Source organism: Oncorhynchus keta, chromosome 25 (genome assembly GCF_023373465.1).
Source record: "Oncorhynchus keta strain PuntledgeMale-10-30-2019 chromosome 25, Oket_V2, whole genome shotgun sequence".
In the NCBI taxonomy this organism is placed as follows: Eukaryota; Metazoa; Chordata; class Actinopteri; order Salmoniformes; family Salmonidae; genus Oncorhynchus; species Oncorhynchus keta.
Genome location: NC_068445.1, coordinates 14,929,557 through 14,954,365, shown reverse-complemented (window position 1 = coordinate 14,954,365; position 24,809 = coordinate 14,929,557). Strand labels below are relative to the sequence as shown.

At 42.8% G+C, this 24,809-nt stretch overlaps 2 protein-coding genes across 2 annotated transcripts in view; one reads left to right on the top strand and one right to left on the bottom strand.

The window, feature by feature from the left end:
* si:dkeyp-14d3.1 (transmembrane protein 132C) overlaps positions 1-24,809 on the top strand; it is a 231,085-nt gene that overhangs the window by 200,751 nt on the left and 5,525 nt on the right. Inside the window, exons 6-7 of the mRNA XM_035735887.1 lie at positions 6,989-7,197; positions 20,023-20,296. Coding sequence (XP_035591780.1) covers positions 6,989-7,197; positions 20,023-20,296 — 483 coding nt within the window. The remainder of the gene's footprint in view (positions 1-6,988; positions 7,198-20,022; positions 20,297-24,809) is intronic.
* Positions 18,015-24,809, bottom strand: part of slc15a4 (solute carrier family 15 member 4) — a 62,250-nt gene continuing 55,455 nt past the window's right edge. The window contains exons 9-10 of the mRNA XM_035735890.2: positions 18,272-18,335; positions 18,015-18,163 (exon numbers count right to left, since the gene is read on the bottom strand). Of these exons, the coding sequence (XP_035591783.1) occupies positions 18,289-18,335 (47 nt within the window). The 3' untranslated portion in view covers positions 18,015-18,163; positions 18,272-18,288. The remainder of the gene's footprint in view (positions 18,164-18,271; positions 18,336-24,809) is intronic.

The window sequence follows — 24,809 nt, the reverse complement described above, 5'->3', positions numbered from 1 at the left end:
AGCTAGATCCCTGCAATGTCTCATTGAAGATCTAGATAACTCTTCTGGACTCTGGACTAAAACCTAAATATGATAAATGTACAATATTATTTATTGGTTCTTTAAAAAATACAACTTTTACATTACCATGCAGTTTACCTATAAAATGGGCTTACAGTGAAGTAGACATATTTGGTATTCATATCACAAAATATATAAATAATCTCTCCACAGTGAATTTCAATATAAAATGGAGAGGAGAGGAGAGAGGTAAATACCTGTCTATTTATGGAAAAATTGCCCTGATTAACTCCTTAGTCATATCTCAGTTTACTCACTTATGGTGCTGCCTACTCTGGATGATTCATTTTTCATATCATATGAGCAAAAAATATTTAGCTTTATCTGGGACTCTGAACCAGATAAAATATAGTTTGTCGATCTATATAATGAATATGAATTAGGTGGGTTGAGATTATTAAATATAAAAGCACTAATCCTCTATCTAAAAGCTTCACCTACTTAAACGTTTTACTTGAACCCTCAATGGTTCTCAAGTAGATTACGAAGAATCGTCCATTGTTTAAAAATGGCCTTCTTGCCTTTGTGCAGATTGCCATGTCTCATTTTCGATTAATTGAAAGTGATACTTTTTCAAAGTATCTCTCTTTTTCAAACAAGCATCGCAGAGCTGACTACAATTTCAGGTTCATCCCCCTGAAAATATAGAACAAATATTATGGCTGAACTCAAATGTGCTGGTTGATAAGATACCAGTATTTATGGGATTTTTTTTTGAAAAGGGTATTTTGTTCTTAACTCTACCATTCCAATTTACAATATAATTTATGTATTTCGTGGAGTTATCAGAATTGATTACAGTATTAACCCAAAAATTGAGGAGGCAGGTGGCAGAGGGAGGAGGTAGGGAACTGGTCTGTCTGCACAATATAAAGGATTAAAACTGGCGGAGGAATAAAAATAGCATAAATAGGAAAGTATACCAGTTTCATTTGAGGACCAGGATGTTGACAACTGTGCCATACAGATTGCAAAATAGTTGGGAAGAGATTTTGAATGTACCGATTCAATGGTACAGGGTGTATGAGTTGATATACACTGCTCAAAAAAATAAAGGGAACACTAAAATAACACATCCTAGTTCTGAATGAATGAAATATTCTTATTAAATACTTTTTCTTTACATAGTTGAATGTGCTGACAACAAAATCACACAAAAATGATCAATGGAAATCAAATTTATCAACTCATGGAGGTCTGGATTTGGAGTCACACTCAAAATTAAAGTGGAAAACCACACTACAGGCTGATCCAACTTTGATGTAAAGTACTTAAAACAAGTCAAATTGAGGCTCAGTAGTGTGTGTGGCCTCCACGTGCCTGTATGACCTCCCTACAATGCCTGGGCATGCTCCTGATGAGGTGGCGGATGGTCTCCTGAGGGATCTCCTCCCAGACCTGGACTAAAGCATCCGCCAACTCCTGGACAGTCTGTGGTGCAACGTGGTGTTGGTGGATGGAGCGAGACATGATGTCCCAGATGTGCTCAATTGGATTCAGGTCTGGGGAACGGGCCAGTCCATAGCATCAACACCTTCCTTTTGCAGGAACTGCTGACATACTCCAGCCACATGAGGTCTAGCATTGTCTTGCATTAGGAGGAACCCAGGGCCAACCGCACCAGCATATGGTCTCACAAGGGGTCTGAGGATCTCATCTCGGTACCTAATGGCAATCAGGCTACCTCTGGCGAGCACATGGAGGGCTGTGCGGCCACCCCACAACATGACTGACCCACCGCCAAACCGGTCATGCTGGAGGATGTTGCAGGCAGCAGAACGTTCTCCACAGCGTCTCCAGACTCTGTCACGTCTGTCACATGTGCTCAGTGTGAACCTGCTTTCATCTGTGAAGAGCACAGGGCGCAAGTGGCGAATTTGCCAATCTTGGTGTTCTCTGGCAAATGCCAAACGTCATGCACAGTGTTGGGCTGTAAGCACAATCCCCACTTGTGGATGTCGGGCCCTCATACCACCCTCATGGAGTCTGTTTCTGACCATTTGAGCAGACACATGCACATTTGTGGCCTGCTGGAGGTCATTTTGCAGGCTCTGGCAGTGCTCCTTCTTGCACAAAGGCGGAGGTAGCGATCCTGCTGCTGGGTTGTTGCCCTCCTACGGCCTCCTCCACGTCTCCTGATGTACCGACCTGTCTCCTGGTAGCGCCTCCATGCTCTCCAAGCATTCAAAAGTGACCAAAACATCAGCCAGGAAGCATAGGAACTGAGAAGTGGTCTGTGGTCCCCACCTGCAGAACCACTCCTTTATTGGGGGTGTCTTGCTAATTGCCTATAATTTCCACCTGTAGTCTATTCCATTTGCACAACAGCATGTGAAATGTATTGTCAATCAGTGTTGCTTCCTAAGTGGACAGTTTGATTTCACAGAAGTGTGATTGACTTGGAGTTACATTGTGTTGTTTAAGTGTTCCCTTTATTTTTTTGAGCAGTGTATTATACGACGCAAGATTGAAGACTTTGTGCTTTTCAGCTAAAATTATTATATAGAATTCTTGCCACCAACAAAATGTTGAATATTTGGGGCATAAAGTCATCAAAGCTCTAAAGATTTTGTTGTGAGGATACAGAATCAATAGGCCATTTATTTTAGTATTGCCCCAAGGTAGCCTGTTTCTGGTCTCAGGTTCAGGAAAGGCTGAAAATGCATAACATTGATCTAAAATTGACCCTAGAAATAGTACTGTTAGGAGATCTGGGGAGACCGGGTCAGTCAATTACTAATATACGAATACTCACAGTAAAAAATATTTATCTTTAACAATCTGTGGATTCTATTCGATTAGATAGATTGAAAATGTACATTAAACCTCACAGAATAGTTGAAAGATATAATCTCAGCAAAAAAAGAAACGTCCTCTCACTGTCAACTGCATCTATATTCAGCAAACTTAAAACCTATTAATATTTGTATGAACATAACAAGATGCAACAACTGAGACATAAACTGAACAAGTTCCACAGACATGTGATTAACAGAAATTGAATAATGTATCCCTGAACAAAGGGGGATCAAAATCAAAAATAACAGTCAGTATCTGGTGTGGCCAATAGCTGCATTAAGTACTGCAGTGCATCTCCTCCTCATGGACTGCACCAGATTTGCCAGTTCTTGCTGTGACATGTTACCCCACTCTTCTACCAAGGCACCTGCAAGTTCCTGGGCAATTCTGGGGGGAATGGCCCTCGCCCTCACCCTTCGATCCAACAGGTCCCAGACATGCTCAATGGGATTGCGATATGGGCTCTTCGCTGGCCATGTCAGAACACTGACATTACTGTCTTGCAGGAAATCATACATAGAATGAGCAGTATGGCTGGTGGCATTGTCATGCTGGAGGATCATCTCAGGATGAGCCTGCAGGAAGGGTACCACATGAGGGAGGAGGATGTCTTCCCTGTAACGCACAGCGTTGAGATTGCCTGCAATGTCAACAAGCTCAGTCCGATGATCCTATGACACACTGCGCCAGACCATGACGGACCCTCCACCTCCAAATCGTTCCCGCTCCAGAGTACAGGCGTCGGTGTAACTCTCATTCCTTCGACGATAAACGCGAATCGGACCATCACCCATGATGAGACAAAACCGCAACTCGTCAGTGAAGAGCACTTTTTGCCAGTCCTGTCTGGTCCAGCGACAGTGGGTTTGCGCCCATAGGCGATGTTGTTGCCGGTGATGTCTAGTGAGGACCTACCTTACAACAGGCCTACAAGCCTTTGGTCCAGCCTCTATCAGCCTATTCCGGACAGTCTGTATGGAGGAATTGTGCATTCCTGGTGTAAATCTGGCAGAGGTTGTTGCCATCCTGTACCTGTCCCGCAGGTGTGATGTTCGGATGTACCGATCCTGTGCAGGTGGTGTTACACGTGGTCTGCCACTGTGAGGACGATCAGTTGTCTGTCCTGTCTCCCTGTAGCGCTGTCCATCAGTACGGACATTGCAATTTCTTGCCCTGGCCACATCTGCAGTCATCAAGCCTCCTTGCAGCATACCTAAGGCACGTTTACACAGATGAGTAGGGACCTTGGGCATCTTTCTTTTAGTGTTTTTCAGAGTCAGTAGAAGGGTCTCTTTAGTGTCCTACGTTTTCATAACTGTGACCTTAATTGCCTACCGTCTGTAAGCTGTTAGTGTCTTAATGACCGTTCCAGAGGTGCATGTTCATTTTTGTTGTTTATGGTTCATTGAACAAGCATGGGAAACAGTGTTTAAATCCTTTACAATGAAGAGCTGTGAAGTTATTTGGATTTTTACGAATTATCTTTGAAAGACGGGGTCTTTTTTTGCTAAATTTAGATGGATTAAATAATTGTTTGCTGAGTTTATGTTGCTTAGAAATCCGAAGAGGGTGGCCAGCAGAGATAGGTGGGATGGGTTGAGGGAAGCTGAGGGTTGGGATGTGGAATTGGGAGTGGAGTTGCTGGGTGCGAGAGAGAATGTTGGTCAAAGATAAATTATATTATAAAAATAATAATCAAAAGTAAGTTTGAATGACACTGAGGGGCAAAGTTTTTACAGCTAATGTCAGTTTGCCTGAGGCTGATGCCGTGCAGGTGTTTGTACACATGCATATACACATACTGTCATTCAAATGCACACATACATGGACACACACATATGTAAACATATACAGCTGGCCTTGCTGTTATGATTTTAGTTGTCCTTGATGTCCTTTGTTTTTTTTGCAAATAATAATAAGAACAACTCTTTGGAGAGTATTTGCACAATGAATCCCAGAATGCATTTCATTATCTTAACATGGAATTGAAACTATTGAATAATATGATTTATTTAGCAAATTAATAAAACAATTCTGGTGAAACCATCAATGAGATAATTTATCATATAGCTTACGTTAAAGAAAGATCTTCTCATCAAATCGTAGATGTGATGGACCCACGTCAACAATTAATACTTGGGGATGGTATTCATATTACATACGGGGCCCGCGGCTCGCAGATCCGGGCCTGTCACCGGGCCCATGTACGTCGCGGGCCCTGGTGTGACCGCACAGGCTGAAGCTACGCCACTGGTTCTTAAGCTGCATCAGACAAGCAGTGATGCAGGGAGAGGAGAGCTCCGGAGGAGCTGGCTATCTGTCACACAAGCCCTTTTACTTGAGGATACACTCTCTGTTCTGTGAATGATGAATGCTTATTCATGTCTTTTATATCTGACAGTAAAGAAGCGATTTTGAAATTGAAAAACATATTTTATGAATTAATCTCAATTCGTCTCATTGAAGTAGTAAACTGCTAATGGGAGTTTGCTCATAAAATCTGCTTTAGAAATAGATTGTCTACTCCATATGCTTTTAGAATCTTTGTGTTTGTGTGCATGTGTTTTTGTGTTTGATGCACTCCTGCAGCTGTCAGCCACACCTCTGAATGACCTTTGTGGTTGTGTTTGGTTGTGTGTGTGTTTTGTATTTGTGGTGCTAAACTGGCTTCATCATAAGGCTTTGAGAAATAGAGGCTGGGTGTGGATCAAGGAGTAGTTGCAAGTGAAGGGGCGAGTCAGCCAGCTGAAGTGATGACGAGCTGTGAAGCCCTGCCTCTTTCAATGTCATGCAATCGGCCCAGTGATTTCCTCTGAAAGGCCATTTGCAAAACAGATGGTTTTGAGTTTTCATGTTATCAGTGGAGACCTGCCTTCCTTTCTCTTGCTTCCATCTGTTGGTTCTACATTATGTTGGTACTACGTAGCCATTGGCAGATCCGTTGGTAATCTAAGGGCCTGTATTGCAACCCTCCCTCCACACATTTAAGATGTGCCCCAGCCCTCCTCCTTTCTCCTTTTGTAGTTGGGAATAAAGAGTATGGATGAACAGTGAAGCTTTCATCTTATTGTTCAAAGGACAAACGCTAGATAAAATGTATCAGAGGGACACACAACACTGTAGTCAAATCAAATCAAATCAAATCGATTTATATAGCCCTTCGTACATCAGCTGATATCTCAAAGTGCTGTACAGAAACCCAGCCTAAAACCCCAAACAGCAAGCAATGCAGGTGTAGAAGCACGGTGGCTAGGAAAAACTCCCTAGAAAGGCCAAAACCTAGGAAGAAACCTAGAGAGGAACCAGGCTATGTGGGGTGGCCAGTCCTCTTCTGGCTGTGCCGGGTGGAGATTATAACAGAACATGGCCAAGATGTTCAAATGTTCATAAATGACCAGCATGGTCGAATAATAATAAGGCAGAACAGTTGAAACTGGAGCAACAGCACGGTCAGGTGGACTGGGGACAGCAAGGAGTCATCATGTCAGGTAGTCCTGGGGCATGGTCCTAGGGCTCAGGTCCTCCGAGAGAGAGAAAGAAAGCGAGAATTAGAGAGAGCATATGTGGGGTGGCCAGTCCTCTTCTGGCTGTGCGGGTGGAGATTATAACAGAACATGGCCAAGATGTAGTGCATCTCATATTGGCTCATTTTAGGGTGAAAATTATAGACAACCTACAGTACAGTACAGTACATTGCAGTTTGAAAAGTGTGTGTGTGTGTGTGTGTGTACTTGTTCTCCTACCTTATCATGACCCCAATATCCTGACAAGGTAGGAAAACAAGAACTAAAAAAGTCAGGACTTTTTCCATGTCCTAAATTTGGTCAAATGCTATTTTAAGCTCAAGGTTAAGGTTAGGGTAAGACTTGAGGTTAGGGGTTTGGGGGTTAAGGATAGGGTTAAAGTTAGGTTAAGGGTTAGGGAAAATAGGATGTTTAATGTTGAAACATTTTTACTCCCCAAAAAGTCCATAAATGTCATGAAAATAAAGCTGTGTGTCCACGTGCATGCTTGTGTCCAGCCTTGTCCATTGAGTTGGATTTGTCTGGTTCTGATGGTGCTGCTTGGTTGGGGATCTCTTTAGGTGACACTTTCACATGCTTCTCTCCCCTCTCCTATTCCTGTCCAGGTGTCAGACAGGTGTGACTACGTGTTTGTGAATGGGAAGGAGATGAAGGGCAAGGTGAGGATGATGGTGAACTTCACCTACAGCTACCTGAGTGCCCAACTGGAGATGAACGTGTGGATCCCACGGCTGCCCCTCCAGATCGAGGTGTCTGACACAGAGCTCAGCCAGATCAAGGGATGGAGGGTGCCCATCATGACCAGCAGCCAAAGGTATGTGTCCCTCGTCCCCCTCCATAGAATCACATGGACAGACTCTTCACCCATGCAGTCCACGCCAGGTAAGTGGACAGAAAATGGAGATGATCGAAAGAGCATGCACAAAAGCTCTTATTTTCAACATATGATATTGTTCTGCCCTTTATATGAACCTTTGTGTGAAGGTCACACATCTCCCCCCGGGCCCGACATCTCGTCTCCTCTAACACCTTATCCACCAACACCTTATTCTGCTGGCCTCACACTGCAATGGTGGGAGCAGAACTCAGGTCTACCTACTGGAATTAGTACTGGACATATACTGTGCTTCTACACCTGCATTGCTTGCTGTTTGGGGTTTTAGGCTGGGTTTCTGTACAGCACTTTGAGATATCAGCTGATGTACGAAGGGCTATATAAATAAAATTTGATTGATTGATTGATTGATATACACTATTGTGTCTGGAAAGTGTCCCTTCCCTCGCCTGCCAGCCTGGAAATAAAGGCCTCTGGCTCATTAAACTTTATCACTGACTGACAACGAGGCATATACAGTGAGCTCCAAAAGTATTGGTACAGTGACACATTTTGTGCTGTTTTGGTTCTGTTCTCCAGCACTTTGGATTTGAAAGGATATAATGACTATGAGGTTAAAGTGCAGACTGACAGTATTCATTTGAGGGTATGAATGGTAAATCCAAATAAATTAATGGTAAATATTGAATTGTGTCATTTTGCAGACACTTTTACTGTGAAGAAGAATAGAATTAGCTTCTAAACATGTCTACATTCATTTGATGCTACCATGATGACGGGTAGACTTGAATGAATCGTGAATAATGATGAGTGAGAAAGTTAGACGCACAAATATCATACCCCCCGAAAAAAGTTACCCTCCCATGTTATTGTAATGGTGAGAGGTTAGCATGTCTTCCCCCAAGACATGCTAACCTCTCACCATTACAATAACATGGGAGGTTAACTTTTTGATTAACTTATGATATTTGCGCGTCTATAACTTTCTCACTCATCATTATTCATGATTCATTCACGTCTATGCGTAATCATGGTACCATCCAAATGATAGTAGAAGTGTTTAGAAACATATTCTATTATTATTTACAATAAAGATGACTCCAAAATGACACAATACATTATTTAACATTCATTTATATTGGGCACAAAGTAATCTGAAACACAACCAAAACAAACAGCAAATGCATCCAACACTGTATCACAAGTTTAATGTAATCATTGAGTGCTCGGAATATGGGGCAAAATAATACACTTTTGACTACTTTAATAGACATAAAGACATAAAGAAACGTCCCTGTTTTCAGGACCCTGTTTTTCAAAGATAATTCATATAAATCCAAATAACTTCCCAGATCTTCATTGTAAAGGGTTCAAACACTGTTTCCCATGCTTGTTCAATGAACCAGAAACATTTAATGAACATGCACCGGTCGTTAAGACATAAACAGCTTACAGACGGTACAAACCCACCATTGCTGGACCAGACTGGCAAAAAGTGCTCTTCACTGACGAGTCGCGGTTTTGTCTCACCAGGGTTGATGGTTGGATTTGCGTTTATCGTCGAAGGAATGAGCGTTACACAGAGGCCTGTACTCTGGAGCAGAATTGATTTGGAGGTGAAGGGTCCGTCATGGTCTGGGGCGGTGTGTCACAGCATCATCGGACTGAGCTTGTTGTCATTGCAGGCAATCTCAATGCTGTGCATTACAGGGAAGACATCCTCCTCCCTCATGTGGTACCCATCCTGCAGGCTCATGCTGACATGACCCTCCAGCATGACAATGCCACCAGCCATACTGCTCATTCTGTGCATGATTTCCTGCAAGACAGGAATGTCAGTGTTCTGCCATGGCCAGCGAAGAGCCCAGATCTCAAACCCATTGAGCACGTCTGGGACCTGTTGGATCGAAGGGTGAGGGCCAGGGCCATTCCCCTCAGAAATGTCAGAGAACTTGCAGGTGCCTTGGTGGAAGAGTGGGGTAACATGTCACAGCAAGAACTGGCAAATCTGGTGCAGTCCATGAGGAGGAGATGCACAGCTGATGGCCACACCGGATACTGTTACTTTTGATTTTGACCCCCCCCTTTGTTCAGGGACACATTATTCCATTTCTGTTAATCACATGTCTGTGGAACTTGTTCACCCGATATGGATAAAAATACCCTCACAATAAAGCTGACAGTCTGCACTTGAACCTCGTAGCCATTGTATCATTTCAAATCCAAAGTGCTAGAGTACAGAGCCAAAACAACAACATGTGTCACTGTCACTGGATTTGTGGGGGCTTGTTGTGTTATGTGTGATGTTGTTTTCCAAATGTGTGTTGGGACAGCCCATTTCTGTTGTTGTTGATGAGAGTGTGTCCATTCTGGCTTGGCTGCCGACAGACCTCTGGGAGACAGACCGTCTTTGTTTATCAGGGAATAACAGGCGTGACCTTGCAAAGTAGCAGCGTGACTGGTGACAAGAGTGGGCACCAGCACCCGTCCACAGAGCAGGGGGCCACTCAGAGCCACAATACCAAGAGAAGGGACCTGCCTCCGTCTGATAGGCTGCCAAGTGTTCCACACAGACACGGGGGAGAGAGAGAAAGAGAGAGGAGAGACAAAGAGAGAGAAAGAGAGAGGGAGGGGGAATGACAGTCAGGGCCGGCTCTAGCTTCTGGTTGGGGGGCCCGCCACGTAGTGGCAAAACATTTTAGTGGCCTCTTTTCTTGACGGTGGAGAGGAATGTTTTAGTTTTAAATTGAATTTAGCCGAATAGCCTGCCAGTAGCCTACCAAAGTTTTCACAGTGTTCATTAGAATGTAATGTAATGAACATGGCGCATCTCTAGTCCAAACCTTTCAATAGTTAGGCTATCCATATTACCAGAGCTTCATCTTATTCTTTCTATATCAATGGCGGATTCGCGGCCGAATGGAACATGCCAAAACTTTGGAGATAACAATAGATGGCAAAGTCAAAGTTTTTTCCTATCCATCTGTGGCAAAGTTTTCCCTAAATACCTGTGACAAATCCATCTCCAGAACCGGCCATAGCTTAGCCAGCTGGCTAATCTTTGGAATACGGTGTAACAGATTGCTAGCTTGATAATGCTAGCTAGCTGCACTGACAGCCCTACTTGTTGTTATTTCTCTGCTACATGTGGAAATCACCACAACGTTCCCACCCCCAATTCCTGAATATGTATTAGAAGCCAACATCCTTCTTCGTAGGTGGAACCTAAACAAGACTTAACGCTATAGGACAGCCATTACATCGAAATAGGGGTGGAATTGTCCTCTGTTGGGGGCCTTTAAAGCTGAATTCCTACAATTCTACAAATTATGCCATGTTAATATGATATCTGAGTGAGACTGACTGACAAAATCAATGGCAGCCCCCTGGAAGTCAAGACCCCTGTGCATGCACCCTGCGTGCCTGGTCAGTATTTGGCCATGATTACTAGAAGTTTAAATAGCTGGCTAGACTAACTACCGATCAAAAAATGTACACGGCTAATTGTCAACTAATTAAGTGACTGACATAACAAGAGAAAAACTGCTGATGTACAACCAAATATTGAAATTGCACCTGGTGTATTTTACTATTCTAACTCTCAATAGTAAGTTGAGACCCGGGGGCCCTAAGTAACCGCATATGTCGCTTATGCCTGGAGCCGGCCCTGGCGACAGTGTCCAGGCCTTGGGAGTGGGGTGCTTGCCAGAACGGTAGGTTCAGTGTTTCATTTGCAAGGTTTGCTCCTCCCCACCCCCACCCAGCCCCCTCCAAGATAAGCGTTTACAAGCAGGCTCATTAATTAATTCCCCTCGCTCAGGGACACAAGTGTGCTCTCTGTGAGGGATGTGCAACATGTCATGATGCTTTTCTTATCATGGCTGTTTCCTTTGTTACAGGTTGCATTTGGGAAGTGCTTCTTATGTTCTGTTTTTAGAACATCTGCATGTTTCTAATAATATACAGTGGCAAGAGAAAATATGTGAACCCTTTGGAATTATCTGGGTTTCTGCAAAAATTTGATCTGATCTTCATCTAAGTCACAACAATAGACAAACGTAAACTAATAACACACAAATTATTGTATTTTTCTTGTCTATATTAAATACGTAATTTAAATATTCACAGTGTAGGTTGGAAAAATTATGTGAACCCCTAGGCTAATGACTTCTCCAAACGCTAATTGGAGTCAGGAGTCAACTAACCTGGAGTTGAATCAATAAGACGAGACTGGAGATTTTGGTTAGAGCTGCCTTGCCCCATAAAAAACAGTCACAAAATTTGAGTTTGCTATTCACAAGAAGCATTGCCTGACGTGTACTATGCTTCGAACAAAAGAGATCTCAGAAGACCAAAGATTAAGAATTGTTGCCTTGCATAAAGCTGGTAAGGGTTACAAAATTATCTCTAAAAGTCCGTCCACGGTAAGACAAATTGTCTATAAATGCAGAAATTTCAGCGCTTTTGCTACTCTCCCTAGGAGTGGCTGTCCACTAAAGATGACTGCAAAAGCACAGCGCAGAATGCTCAATGAGGTTAAGAAGAATCCTAGAGTGTCAGCTAAATCTCCGAAAGATGCTAACATCTCTGTTGACGGGTCTACAATACGTAAAACACTAAACAAGAATGGTGTTCATGGGAGGACACAATGTGCTGTCCAAAAAAACCAATGCTGTACATCTGAAGTCGCAAAAGAGCACCTGGATGTTCCACAGATCTACTGGCAAAATATTCTGAGGACAGATGAAACTAAAGTTGTGTTGTTTGGAAGGAACACACAACACTATGTGTGGAGAAAAAAGGCACAGCACACCAACATCAAAGCCTCATCCCAACTGTAAAGTGTGGTGGAGGGAGCATCATGGTTTGGGGCTGTTTTGCTGCCACATACATTATCTTCCCACTGTAAGCGCTTGTGTGGGAAAAAAAGTGCTGATCTTGCCAAAACAATGACACTAACTGGCCTCCTTTGACATTACATTGTGCACCCGCACTTGAATGCTGTTCAGAAATGTAGACCATAAAAGCTATAGATTTTCTTGGAAGAGAAAATGCAGCTGCAGTTCTGTCCATTTCTCCTCAAATGACCTTCATTAGGTCTTTGTAATAGAAAAACAACATGCAGCAATATGCCAAAACAATTACCTAACAGAGTCCACGGGGCAGTGGAAAATCAGCATGATAAAAACATTTCTTCCGAAGCTCAATCTGGGAATGAGAGTGAATAAAGGAGAGAGAGAAATGTCTTTCAGATGTAGGTTGTTCCCCGAGTTGGATTTACCTGTTAGATTAAAGGTCCAATGCAGTCGTTTTTAATCTCAATATCAAATCATTCTGGGAAACAAGTAAGTAGTTATTAGCTAGGTTTCCACCCAATTGGCGACCGATTTTAATGCGAATATTCCAAAATTTGTATAAAAACAATATGCATATTTTTCCACCAGAGATCTTTTTTCATCAAATTAACTTGTGGATAATAGGCTGTGCATGATGACATAGTGCACATAAAAATAACTTTTGCGGTTAAATTCCAATGTGCAAATGAATTCTACTGATGGTTTTGTCACAAAAATGTTTGCGTTATATAGCGTAAGTGCCCACTCTGGTATTGGCACATGTGCTCTAGCATATACAGTGTGGGTATAGCCTACATAATAAGATTATTATGGACAAAAGAGCAAGATTATTTTTGCTTTTCAAACAGGAGCCAAGCATCGATCACACTTGTTATAAAACCGATAGCTTAAGCTTTTAAAGAGTTAACTAACGAATGAAAGTTTAATTTCATTCAGGCTGATTTGACACTAGCTAGCTAAGTTAACATTACCTGACACTCTTGTCACTGCTCTCCCTTTCTTGTTCGCTGCTGTGGCTGGAAATATTTCAATAAACTATTCTGAGAAAAAAAAAAAATCGAAGACCGATAAATGGAGCTATCTTGCTTGCACTTGATACAGTTCCAAACTAAGTAACTAGCGAACTTGCTAGACTAGTAACATTAGTTAACCATGTTCCTATCATCAACATACTCAAGGATATTGGATAGCTATTTTTTTAGGTTATAGCTAGCTTATGTAGTTAACTAGTTTATTTAATTAATTAATTAATTTAACCTTTATTGACCAAAAGGTAAAAGGCCTCCTGTGGTGGGGATGGGGGTTGGGATAAATAAATATATATATATATATATATATATATATATATATATATATATATATATATATATATATGTATATATATATATATGACACCACAACCCTGCATAAAGAGAGACCTTAAACAACAACATAGCATAGCAGAAACACATGACAACACAGCATGGTAGCAACACAACATGACAACAACATGGTAGCAACACAACATGGCAGCAGAACAAATGGTAGCAGCACAAAACATGGTACAAACATTATTGGGCATAGTCAACATCACAAAGGGCAACAAGGTAGAGACAACAATACATCACGCGAAGCAGCCATAACTGTCAGTAAAAGTGTCCATGATTGAGTCTTTGAATGAAGAGATGGAGATAAAACTGTCCAGTTTGGAACGAGCTCCAAAGAAACACTCAGTCACTAGCTGCAGCGAACTGAAAAGACGAGCGACCCAGGTATGTGTGTGCTTTGGGGACCTTTGTGAATGGCAGAACGGGTGGCAGAACACCCCTCATAGCCTGGTTCCTCTCTAGGTTTCTTCCTAGGTTTTGGCCTTTCTAGGGAGTTTTTCCTTGCCAAAGTGCTTCAACACCTGCATTGCTTGCTGTTTGGGGTTTTAGGCTGGGTTTCTGTACAGCACTTTGAGATATCAGCTGATGTACGGAGGGCTATATAAATACATTTGATTTGATTTGTATGTGGAGGATGAGGGCTGCAGTAGCTATCTCAGATAGGGGAGAGTGAGGCTTAAAAGGGTTTCATAAATAAGCATCAACCAGTGGGTCTTGCGACGGGTATACAGTGATGAGTGACTACCTCAAGCTCAAAATCCTCAGAGGTAGTAATCACACCGGTGGGGAGAGGGGCATTCTTCTTACCAAACCACATCACCTCTGTTTTCGTGATGTTCCGAAATAAGGTTAAGGGAGGAGAAAGCTTGTTGTACACTAAGAAAGCTTTGTTGTAGAGCGTTTAACACAACATCCGGGAGGGTCCTAGGATTGAGCTTTGGGGTACTCTCTTGGTGACAGGAAGTGGCTGAGACAGCAGATGTTCTGACTTTATACACTGCACTCTTTGAGAGAGGTAGTTAGCCAATCAGGCCAAAGAACCCTCAGAGACACCAATACTCCTTAGCCGGCCCACAAGAATGGGATGGTCTACCGTATCAAAAGCTTTGGCCAAGTCAATAAAAATAACAGCACAACATTGCTTAGAATCAAGGACAATTGTGACATCATTTAGGACCTTTAAGGTTGCAGTGACATATCCATAACCTGAGCAGAAAAACAGATTTCATACCAGGGAGAATACTATAGACATCAATAAAGCCAGTGAGTTGATTATTGACAGGTTTTTCCGACACTTTCTATAAACAGGGCAACATAGAAATTGGCCTATAACAGTCAGGATCAGCTTGATCTCCCCCTTTTAAATAAAGGATGCACCATGGCGGCCCTCCAAGCAAGGGGAACCTTCCCAGAGAGTAGAGAGGTTAAAGAGGTCAGAGATAGGCTTGGTGATGATAGGGGCTGCAACCTTAAAGAAGACAGGGTCCAAACCATCTGACCCAGATGTTTTTTTGGGGTCAAGTTTAAGGAGCTCCTTTAGCACCTCGGACTCAGTGACTGCCTGCAGGAAGAAACTTTGTAGCGGGGCAGGGGGAACAGAGGGAGGAGCATCAGGGCTAGTCGCATTAGAATGGGGTGGGAGATGAGGAAATGATGGATGGGCAAGAAGGCATGGCTGAGTCAAATAGGAATCCCGACTTAATGAAGTGGTGATTTAAAAAACTCAGCCATGTGCTTCTTTTCAGTAACAACCACATCATCAACTTTAAGGGACATGGGCAGCTGTGAGGAGGAGGGTTTATTCTCTAGGTTTTTAACCGTTTTCCATAACTTCTTGGGGTTTGCCCCATAGAGAGAGAAATGCTCCTTAAAGTATCTAACTTTGGCCTTCCGGATAGCCTAAGTGCACTTATTTCTCATTTGCCTGAACGAGAGCCAGTCAGCCTGAGTGTATGTGCCGAGCGTTTCGCCAAATGAAATTCTTGAGGTGAAGTAATTCTGCCAGATCACGGTCAAAGCAGGGGCTGAACCTGTTTTTAATTGAAATTTTCTTTATGGGGGAGTTTTTCCACTGAAAATATAGATAAAAGGTCCAAGTGTCTTCGACTAGTTGGCTAGCTAACGTTAGTCAAACAAACAAGCTAACATACCTTTCTTGCAGTTTCTCACACAGGAGCATTCTGAGGTGATTGACGTGAATTGTGTTTTACACCGCAGAGTTTATGTATTACCCACTGGTCACTCGGGCACTGGTTCCTGGTGTACCGTTTCTCGCGCAGGTGCATTCTGAAGTGATTCAAGTGAATTGTGTTTCGTGCCGCAGAGGGTCTGTATCGAACACTGGTCACTTTCTTGAGATTATCTATTTACCAAGAAAGGTAAATGTGCTTTACAGAACTTTATTGAAACTATGTTTCTTTTGGTGTGGTGGGAATGATTCTGTCGTGGTGTAGCGCAACACTTAAATGAACACAGAGGAAACACTGGTACAGAGAGATCCTTGATGAAAACCTGCTACAGAGTGCTCAGGACCTCGGACTGGGACAAAGGTTCACACCTTCCAATAGGACAGCAACCCTAAGCACACAGCCAAGACAATGCAGGAGTGGCTTCGGGACAAGTCTCCAAATGTTCTTGAGTGGCCAAGCCAGAGCCCCGGACTTGAACCCGATTGAACATCTCTGGAGAGACCTGAAAATAGCTGTGCAGCGAAGCTCCCCATCCAACCTGACAGAGCTTGAGAGGATCTGCAGAGAAGATTGTGAGAAACTCCCCAAATACAGATGTGCCAAGCTTGTCGCATCGTACCCAAGAAGACTCGAGGCTGTAATCGCTGCCAAAGGTGCTTCAATAAAGTACTGAGTAAAGGGTCTGAATACTTATATAAATGTGATATTTCTGTTTTTTTTATACATTTGCCAATATACCGCCATTTCTCCCATAATGAATTTTACCAACACAGAAATATCCCACCTTGTCTCGTGTATTTTATTTGTTCGACGTTTCAAAATTTTACCAAAAAATGTGCTGTTTCCATCAGGCCTGCCGTGACATTTTTTATCCAACATGTACTTTACTGGCATAAAAAGGTTGAATGGAGACTTGGTTATAGTGATTGTTTTCAATTAAAATGGTCAAAAATAAACAAAATAGCTTTTCAGCAATGGGCAATTTATCAAGCAAGATTTTTGCTAGGACTGTCTGGGAGTGGTCTGAGTGGGGAGGGGAAAACTGAATATTTGCTGTTATTGGCAGAGAAGTTTGGACTCTTCTTATTGGTCTATTATATTAATTTACCGCATGGTGATGTCCCCGTGGAATGCCAAAACTCCATCCCACAAAAATAGGGTGAAATGTATGGCAGTCTTCTCAACCAACTCTTACACTAAAAGGGCATTATCATAAATTTCACAATTTCACAGTATCATTACAACCACATAGTGTGGAAATGTATATAAAACCCAGGAAATCATGTTTTTGACTGCACTGGGCCTTTAATCTCAGATTAGATTGCAGATCGCTGCACCGTGCCTTCCTGCAGATTAGATTTATATCAGGAGTTAAATACTAGCAATAGGGATTGGGAGCCATCAACTGATAATGCACACATAATGCACACAGGACCTCTGCTCATTCTGTCCCAAACACATTTGCTCTCTCTGCCCCAATCACATGCACTCACTCTGCCATTTCACATTCTCTCACTCTGCCCCAATCACATGCTCTCACTCGGTTTCCAATCACATGCCCTCACTCTTTCCCAATCACATTCTCTCACTCTGCCCCAATCACATCCTCTACCTCTAGCCATACTTGGAATAATCCCCCTGGACTGTACCTGTCCACTATCCATACCCTGGCCTATAGGAGCTGGGAGCTCTGCTGTAAAGGACATGTCAAGGGAAGACCCTCACTACAGTATTTGTAAACTAGATCAGCTAAACCCCAACCCAATCTCCAAATAAAACGCCAACCCGTGGCGTAACTGCAGCAACAGAATTACGCCATGTGGTGCTGTATATTAGTTGTCATAGAATTATGCCATGGCTAGACGTTCTAATTACGCCTTAGTGGCATATCTTAGCTGTCAGCCAAACTCAGCTAAAGTTAAACAAAAACTTACGTTTAGGCATGAATTTCGAATGGTTAAGTTTAGGGTTAAGGTTATTGATGGGGTTAAACTTAAGTTTAGGCATTCATTCTGAGTGGTTAAGGGTTAAGGTTTTGGGAAAGGCTTTAAACCAAAAAACTAAAATGAGTGCCTTGCACGTGACCCTCGGAACCAGTCAGCGGCTTAAACGCCCATCCACAACACCCTAGCAAAACCTACTAGATGGCAAACCTACTAGATGGTAAAAAGCACTCATGTTGCCCCTAGTGGATGGTATAGCTTCCACATTTTGCCAGGTCCAAATGTAATCTGGTATCTGCTGAATCGACACCTTGAGGCATATTCCATATTACAGTTAAGTTGGAAATGTCCCACCGCAGTGTAATAAACGCAGACAGGCATTTTCAATTCTTTATTCACTTTACTTGTTGTATTATGTTTTACTGAGGACTAATTAATTGCTGTGAGTACTTGTCAAAATAACCCTCGTTCTGAAATCCTTCTTATCTTGTCAGTGGAAATGCTGAGCCTTAAGGCTGATCTCTAACCAGCTTAGCTAGCGTCTTCACTCTTCATTGCCAGACCCCATTCTGCCACACATCGAGGGATACCTATTAACGGTGTCGGACAGGAAAAAATACAATGAGAGAGGATAATCACAAGAATTACATTTCAAGAGATTAACTTTCACTCTTTTCTCTCCCATTATGATATCAAACCTTGTAGGTGTGTGTGTTTATTGCCAGATGTGAGGTGATGAGGCAGCAGGATAGGTGAGGCCCTCTGCAAAAAAATGAAATCAAAGAAAGCCTTAATATCTTATGTAATCTAAACCAAAACTTACATAAGTGATAATTCACTTTAACAATTTAAGGTCAAATATATTTAAAAAATGGCTTTTAAACCATTTTCATGTAGACCTGATTGTGTGTTTTGGATCATTGTCTTGCTGCATGACCCAGCTGAGCTTCATCTTCAGCTCACAGATGGATGACCTGACCTTCTTTTTGGATGACATGGGTCCCATTATGCCTGGCGCAAACCAAACACTGCATTCCACAGTAAGAACGTGTGGTGGTGGTTGTGTGATGGTTTGGGGATGCTTTGCTTTCTCAGGAACTGGACAACTTGTCTCAATAGAAGGAACCATGAATTCTGCACTGTACAATCAAGTCTACGTGAATATGGCTAAAAAGCAACACATTTTGAGTTTTGGAATGGCCTAGTCAAAGTCCAGACCTAATTGAGATGTTGTGACAGTTCATGCTTGAAAACCCACAAATGTCGCTGAGTTAAAGCAGTTCTGCATGGAAGAGTGGTCCAATATTCCTGCACAGCGATGTGAGAGACTGATCAACAACTACTGGAAGCCCTTGTTTGGAGTTATTGCTGCGAAAGGTGGCATAACCAGTTATTGAGTGTAAGGGGGCAATTACTTTTTCACACAGGGGCATTGGGTGTTGCATAACTTTGATTATGAAATAAATGAAATAAGTATGTCATTGTTGTGTTATTTGTTCACTCAGGTTCCCTTTATCTAATATTAGGTTTTGGTTGAAGCTCTGATAATATAAAAAATATGCAAAAGTAGAGACCATTTGAAAGGAGGAAAATACATTTTCACAACCCTGTATATGGAAACGGCACATTCCTATGATCTGTGGTTAGAAAGATAAGGTCCTACAAAATGCTCACAGGTTAGGATTAAAAGTAAGAAAAACTGTGATTTTGAAAAACCTGCAACGAGTTTCTAGCCAGAGTGAGAATAATATTTTTTGTTCCCCACGTCACCGCGAATCCCGGTGTTTGAAAATCACTGTTTTAACTTTTGAAGATCGGGTTGAACTTTGAATCATTTTTTCATTTGTTTTACAAAACGTAGAAATATGCTGTTTTCACAAATGTAGACACTGGTATTGTGCTGGAGATCAAGAAAATTAGGTTTAACATTGTTGGAGTTTCCATTTAAGATTAAAATAAGCAAAATGATTTGCTTATTTTGGTAAGATTTAAAAAATGATAACTCAATATAAGATATTTAGGCTTGCTTAGATGGAACTTTTTGCAGTGCTGTGATTAGCACACTGTTGACAAAGCACTGGTGTTTATCAGAGGCACGCCTGTCCTGTCCCACTGCTTGTGACACCAGTGCTGCTGTGGCAGAATTACTTCTACAAAGCAAACACTGATATTTATCTTACTAAAGGTGTGCTGTGTATGTATGACATAGTTATTTGTTTAAAAATAACTTTACAAAAGCAACAGTGTAACCTTGTAAGCCTTGTTTTCACACTGCAATAAATATTCTCATTGAGACACACTTCCTTCTTTGAGAAGATGATTGGTTGCCTATAGCGTCCTGAACAGAATTTGCTATCAGTGGGTGGGTGTTAGAGATGTTCATGTTAGACTTGTCCAGTGTTGGGGTTAGTTTCTCATGTTAAATGACTGGCTTTGTTTGTAATGGCAGGTCTGCACTGGACAGTGATGATGAGGATGATGAAGACCGGAGAGGAAGGAGCTGCACGTTACAGTACCAGAATGCCATGGTTCGAGTGTTGACACACTTCGTGGCCGAAGCTGCCGACCCCCGTGGTCAGCTGACCTTCATGCTGGGCAGTGATTGGCAGATGGACATCACTGGGCTGGTGTGGGACTTCCTGAAGGTGGAGGACCCCCAGATAGCTCAGCTACAGGACGGGTGCATACTCGTGGGACTGGACATGGGGATGACCACCATCCAGGTACGCTGTATGTGTCTGCATGCGTGTACAGTGCAGTATGTGTGTTATAATAAGGTGTTTCAGTACAAAGGTTGAGAAAAAATAAACAGAACAAGTGTGAATAGAGAGAGGAGTAAGGGGAGGTGAAAGGAGTTGGAAAATAGAACAGTAAAACATCGCTGTCTGTTTTAATATTTAGGGCTGAAAATACCTTAAAACAGTCATCTTAAGTCAGTCATAACAATGGGATTTGCAAATGTCGAGTGGAGGAGATAAAATCTATATTTGTGCATTCAGTCAGCCAGACAGGTGGTTATCAATGGTCCCATGTCTCCAGGTCTGGGCTGTGGTTACAGTAAATGGGGCCTCACCCTGGTGCAGATTGTAAGCATGCCATCTCTAGCAGGGTCCTTTCATTTGTCAGTCTAAACAGGCTAACTGGATAAATAGCAGTCAGTTAATGATATCTGTGTGAAACCGATCAGCATCTTGACAGTGTGGACTCATCCATCTGTCTTGCAGGCAGATGTACCCTCATCTCCACACTCATCACTACCCGTCCTCTGGCTCCTGCCTCCCGTTAGGCTGGGCACAGAGGAAAATACTCCCAAGCCCAAAAGCACGAGATGAGACAGGCCGGTCTGTCACACCTCTTCCCCCACAAAGAGCTAAAATCAAATTGTATTAGTCACACGCGCCGAATACAACAGCGAAATGCATAAATACAAGCCGCGAAACAACAATGTGGTTTTAAAAAATAATAATATACACTACCGTTCAAAAGTTTGGTGTCACTTAGAAATGTCCTTGTTTTTGAAAGAAAATCTTATTTTTTGTCCATTAAAATAACATCGAATTGAGTGTAGACATTGTTAATGTTGTAAATGACTATTGTAGATGGAAACGGCTGATTTTTAATGGAATATCTACATAGGCGTAGACGCCCATTATCAGAAAACATAACTCCTGTGTCCCAATTGCACGTTGTGTTAGCTAATCCAAGTTGATAATTTTAAAAGGCTCATTGATCAATAGAAAACCCTTTTGCAATTATGTTAGCACAGCTGAAAACTGTGGTGCTGATTAAATAAGTAATAAAACTGGCCTTCTTTAGACAAGAGCATCAGCATTTGTGGGTTCGATTACAGGTTCAAAATGGCCAGAAACAAATAACTTTCTCCTGAAACTCGTCAGTCTATTCTTGTTCTGAGACATGAAGGTATTCCATGCGAGAAATTGCCAAGAAACTGAAGATCTCGTACAACGCTGTGTACTACTCCTGTCACAGAACAGCTCAAACTGGCTCCACTTAAAAAGATGAGAGGCCTGTAATTTTCATCATAGGTACACTTCAACTATGACAGACAAAATGAGAAAAAGAAATCCAGAAAATCACATTGTAGGATTTTTAATGAATGTATTTGCAAATTATGGTGGAAAATAAGTATTTGGTCAAAAACAAAAGTTTATCTCAATACTTTGTTATATATCCTTTGTTGGCAATGACAGAGGTCAAACGTTTTCTGTAAGTCTTCACAAGGTTTTCACACACTGTTGCTGGTATTTTGGCCCATTCCTCCATACAGATCTCCTCTAGAGCAGTGATGTTTTGGGGCTGTTGCTGGGCAACACAGACTTTCAACTCCCTCCAAAGATTTTCTATGGGGTTGAGATCTGGAGACTGGCTCCAGGACCTTGAAATGCTTCTTACGAAGCCACTCCTTCGTTGCCCGGGTGGTGTGATTGGGATCATTGTCATGCTGAAAGACCCAGCCACGTTTCATCTTCAATGCCCTAGGCTGATGGAAGGTTTTCACTCAAAATCTCACGATACATGGCCCCATTCATTCTTTCCTTTACACGGATCAGTCGTCCTGGTCCCTTTGCAGAAAAACAGCCCCAAAGCATGATGTTTCCACCCCCATGCTTCACAGTAGGTATGGTGTTCTTTGGATGCAACTCAGCATTCTTTGTCCTCCAAACACGACGAGTTGAGTTTTTACCAGAATGTTCTATTTTGGTTTCATCTGACCATATGACATTCTCCCAATCTTTTTCTGGATCATCCAAATGCTCTCTAGCAAACTTCAGACGGGCCTGGACATGTACTGGCTTAAGCAGGGGGACACAGTCTGGCACTGCAGGATTTGAGTCCCTGGCGGCGTAGTGTGTTACTGATGGTAGGCTTTGTTACTTTGGTCCCAGCTCTCTGCAGGTCATTCACTAGGTCCCCCCGTGTGGTTCTATGATTTTTGCTCACCATTCTTGTGATCATTTTGACCCCACGGGGTGAGATCTTGCGTATAGCCCCAGATCGAGGGAGATTATCAGTGGTCTTGTATGTCTTCCATTTCCTATAATTACTCCCACAGTTGATTTCTTCAAACCAAGCTGCTTACCTATTGCAGATTCAGTCTTACCAGCCTGGTGCAGGTCTACAATTTAGTTTCTGGTGTCCTTTGACAGCTCTTTAGTCTTGGCCATAGTGGAGTTTGGAGTGTGACTGTTTGAGGTTGTGGACAGGTGTCTTTTATACTGATAACAAGTTCAAACAGGTGCCATTAATACAGGTAACAAGTGGAGAACTGAGGAGCCTCTTAAAGAAGACGTTACAGGTCTGTGAGAGCCAGAAATCTTGCTTGTTTGTAGGTGACCAAATGCTTATTTTCCACCATAATTTGCAAATAAATTCATAAAAAATCCTACAATGTGATTTTCTGGGTTTTTCCCCTCATGTTGTCTGTCATAGTTGAAGTGTACCTATGATGAAAGTTACAGGCCTCTCTCATCTTTTTAAGTGGGAGAAATTGCACAATTGGTAGCTGACTAAATACTCTTTTGCCCCACTGTATATATATATATATATATATGTGTGTGTCACTGTCCAGGATGGCAGGAAACTTTGCCCCAGTGATGTACTGGGCCGTACGCACTAGCCTCTGTAGTGCCTTGCCGTCGGAGGCCGAGCAGTTGCCATACCAGGCAGTGACACAACCAGTCAGGATGCTCTCGATGGTGCACCTGTAGAACCTTTTGAGGATCTGAGGACCCATGCCAAATCTCCTGAGGGGGAATAGGTTTTGTCGTGCCCCTGTCTTGGTCGACTTGGAACATGTTAGTTTGTTGGTGATGTGGACACCAAGGAACTTGAAGCTCTCAACCTGCCCCACTAAAGCCCCATTGATGAGAATGGGGGCATGCTCGGTCCTCTTTTTCCTGTAGTCCACAATCATCTCCTTTGTCTTGATCACGTTGAAGGAGAGGTTGTTGTCCTGGCACCACACGGACAGGTCTCTGACCTTCTCCCTATAGGCTGTCTCGTCGTTGTCGGTGATCAGGCCTACCACGTTTGTGTCATTGGCAATCTTAATGCTATTGGAGTCTCGTCTGGCTGTGCAGTCATGAGTGAACAGGGAGTACAGGAGGGGACTGAGCACCTACCCCTGAGGGGCCCCTGTGTTGAGGATCAGCGTGGCAAATGTGTTTTTACCGACCCTTACCACCTGGCGGCGGTCCGTCAGGAAGTCCAGGATCCAGTTGCAGAGGGAGGTGTTGTCCCAGACTTTTTGATTAACTTTGAGGGCACTATGGTGTTGAACGCTGAGCTGTAGTCAATGAATAGCATTCTCAGATAGGTGTTCCTTTTGTCCAGGTGGGAAAGGGCAGTGTGGAGTACAATAGAGATTGCATCATCTGTGGATCTGTTAGGGCAGTATGCAAACTGGAGGGGTCTAGGGTTTCTAGGATAATGGTGTTGATGTGAGCCAAGATCAGCCTTTCAAAGCACTTCATGGCTACAGACGTGAGTGCTACGGGTCAGTAGTCATTTAGGCAGGTTACCTTAGTGTTCTTGGGCACAGGGACTGCTTCAAACATGTTGGTATTACAGACTCGGACATGGAGAAGTTGAAAATGTCAGTGAAGACACTTGCCAGTTGGTCAGCGCAAGCTCCCAGTACACGTCCTGGTAATCCGTCTGGCCCTGCAGCCTTGTGAATGTTGACCTGTTTAACGGTCTTACTCACATCGGCTGCGGAGAGCGTGATCACACAGTCTTCCAGAACAGCTGGTGCTCTCATGCATGTTTCAGTGCTATTAGCCTTGAAGCGAGCATAGAAGTAGTTTAGCAGGTCTGGTGGGCTCGTGTCACTGGGCAGCTCTCGGGTGTGCTTCCCTTTGTAGTCTGTAATTGTTTGCAAGCCCTGCCACATTCGACCAGCGTCAGAGCTGGAGTGGTACTATTCGATCTTAGTCCTGTATTGACGCTCTGCCCGTTTGATTGTTCATCGGAGGGTATAGCAGGATTTCTTATAAGCTTCCGGGTTAGAGTCCCGCTCCTTGAAAGCGGCAGCTCTAGCATTTAGCTCAGTGCGGATGTTGCATGTAATCCATGGCTTCTGGTTGGGGTATGTACGTATGGTCACTGTGGGGACGACGTCATCTATGCACTTATTAATGAAGCCAAAGATTGATGTGGTGTAGTCCTCAATCCCATCCGAGGAATCCCGGAACATATCCCAGTCTGTGCTAGCAA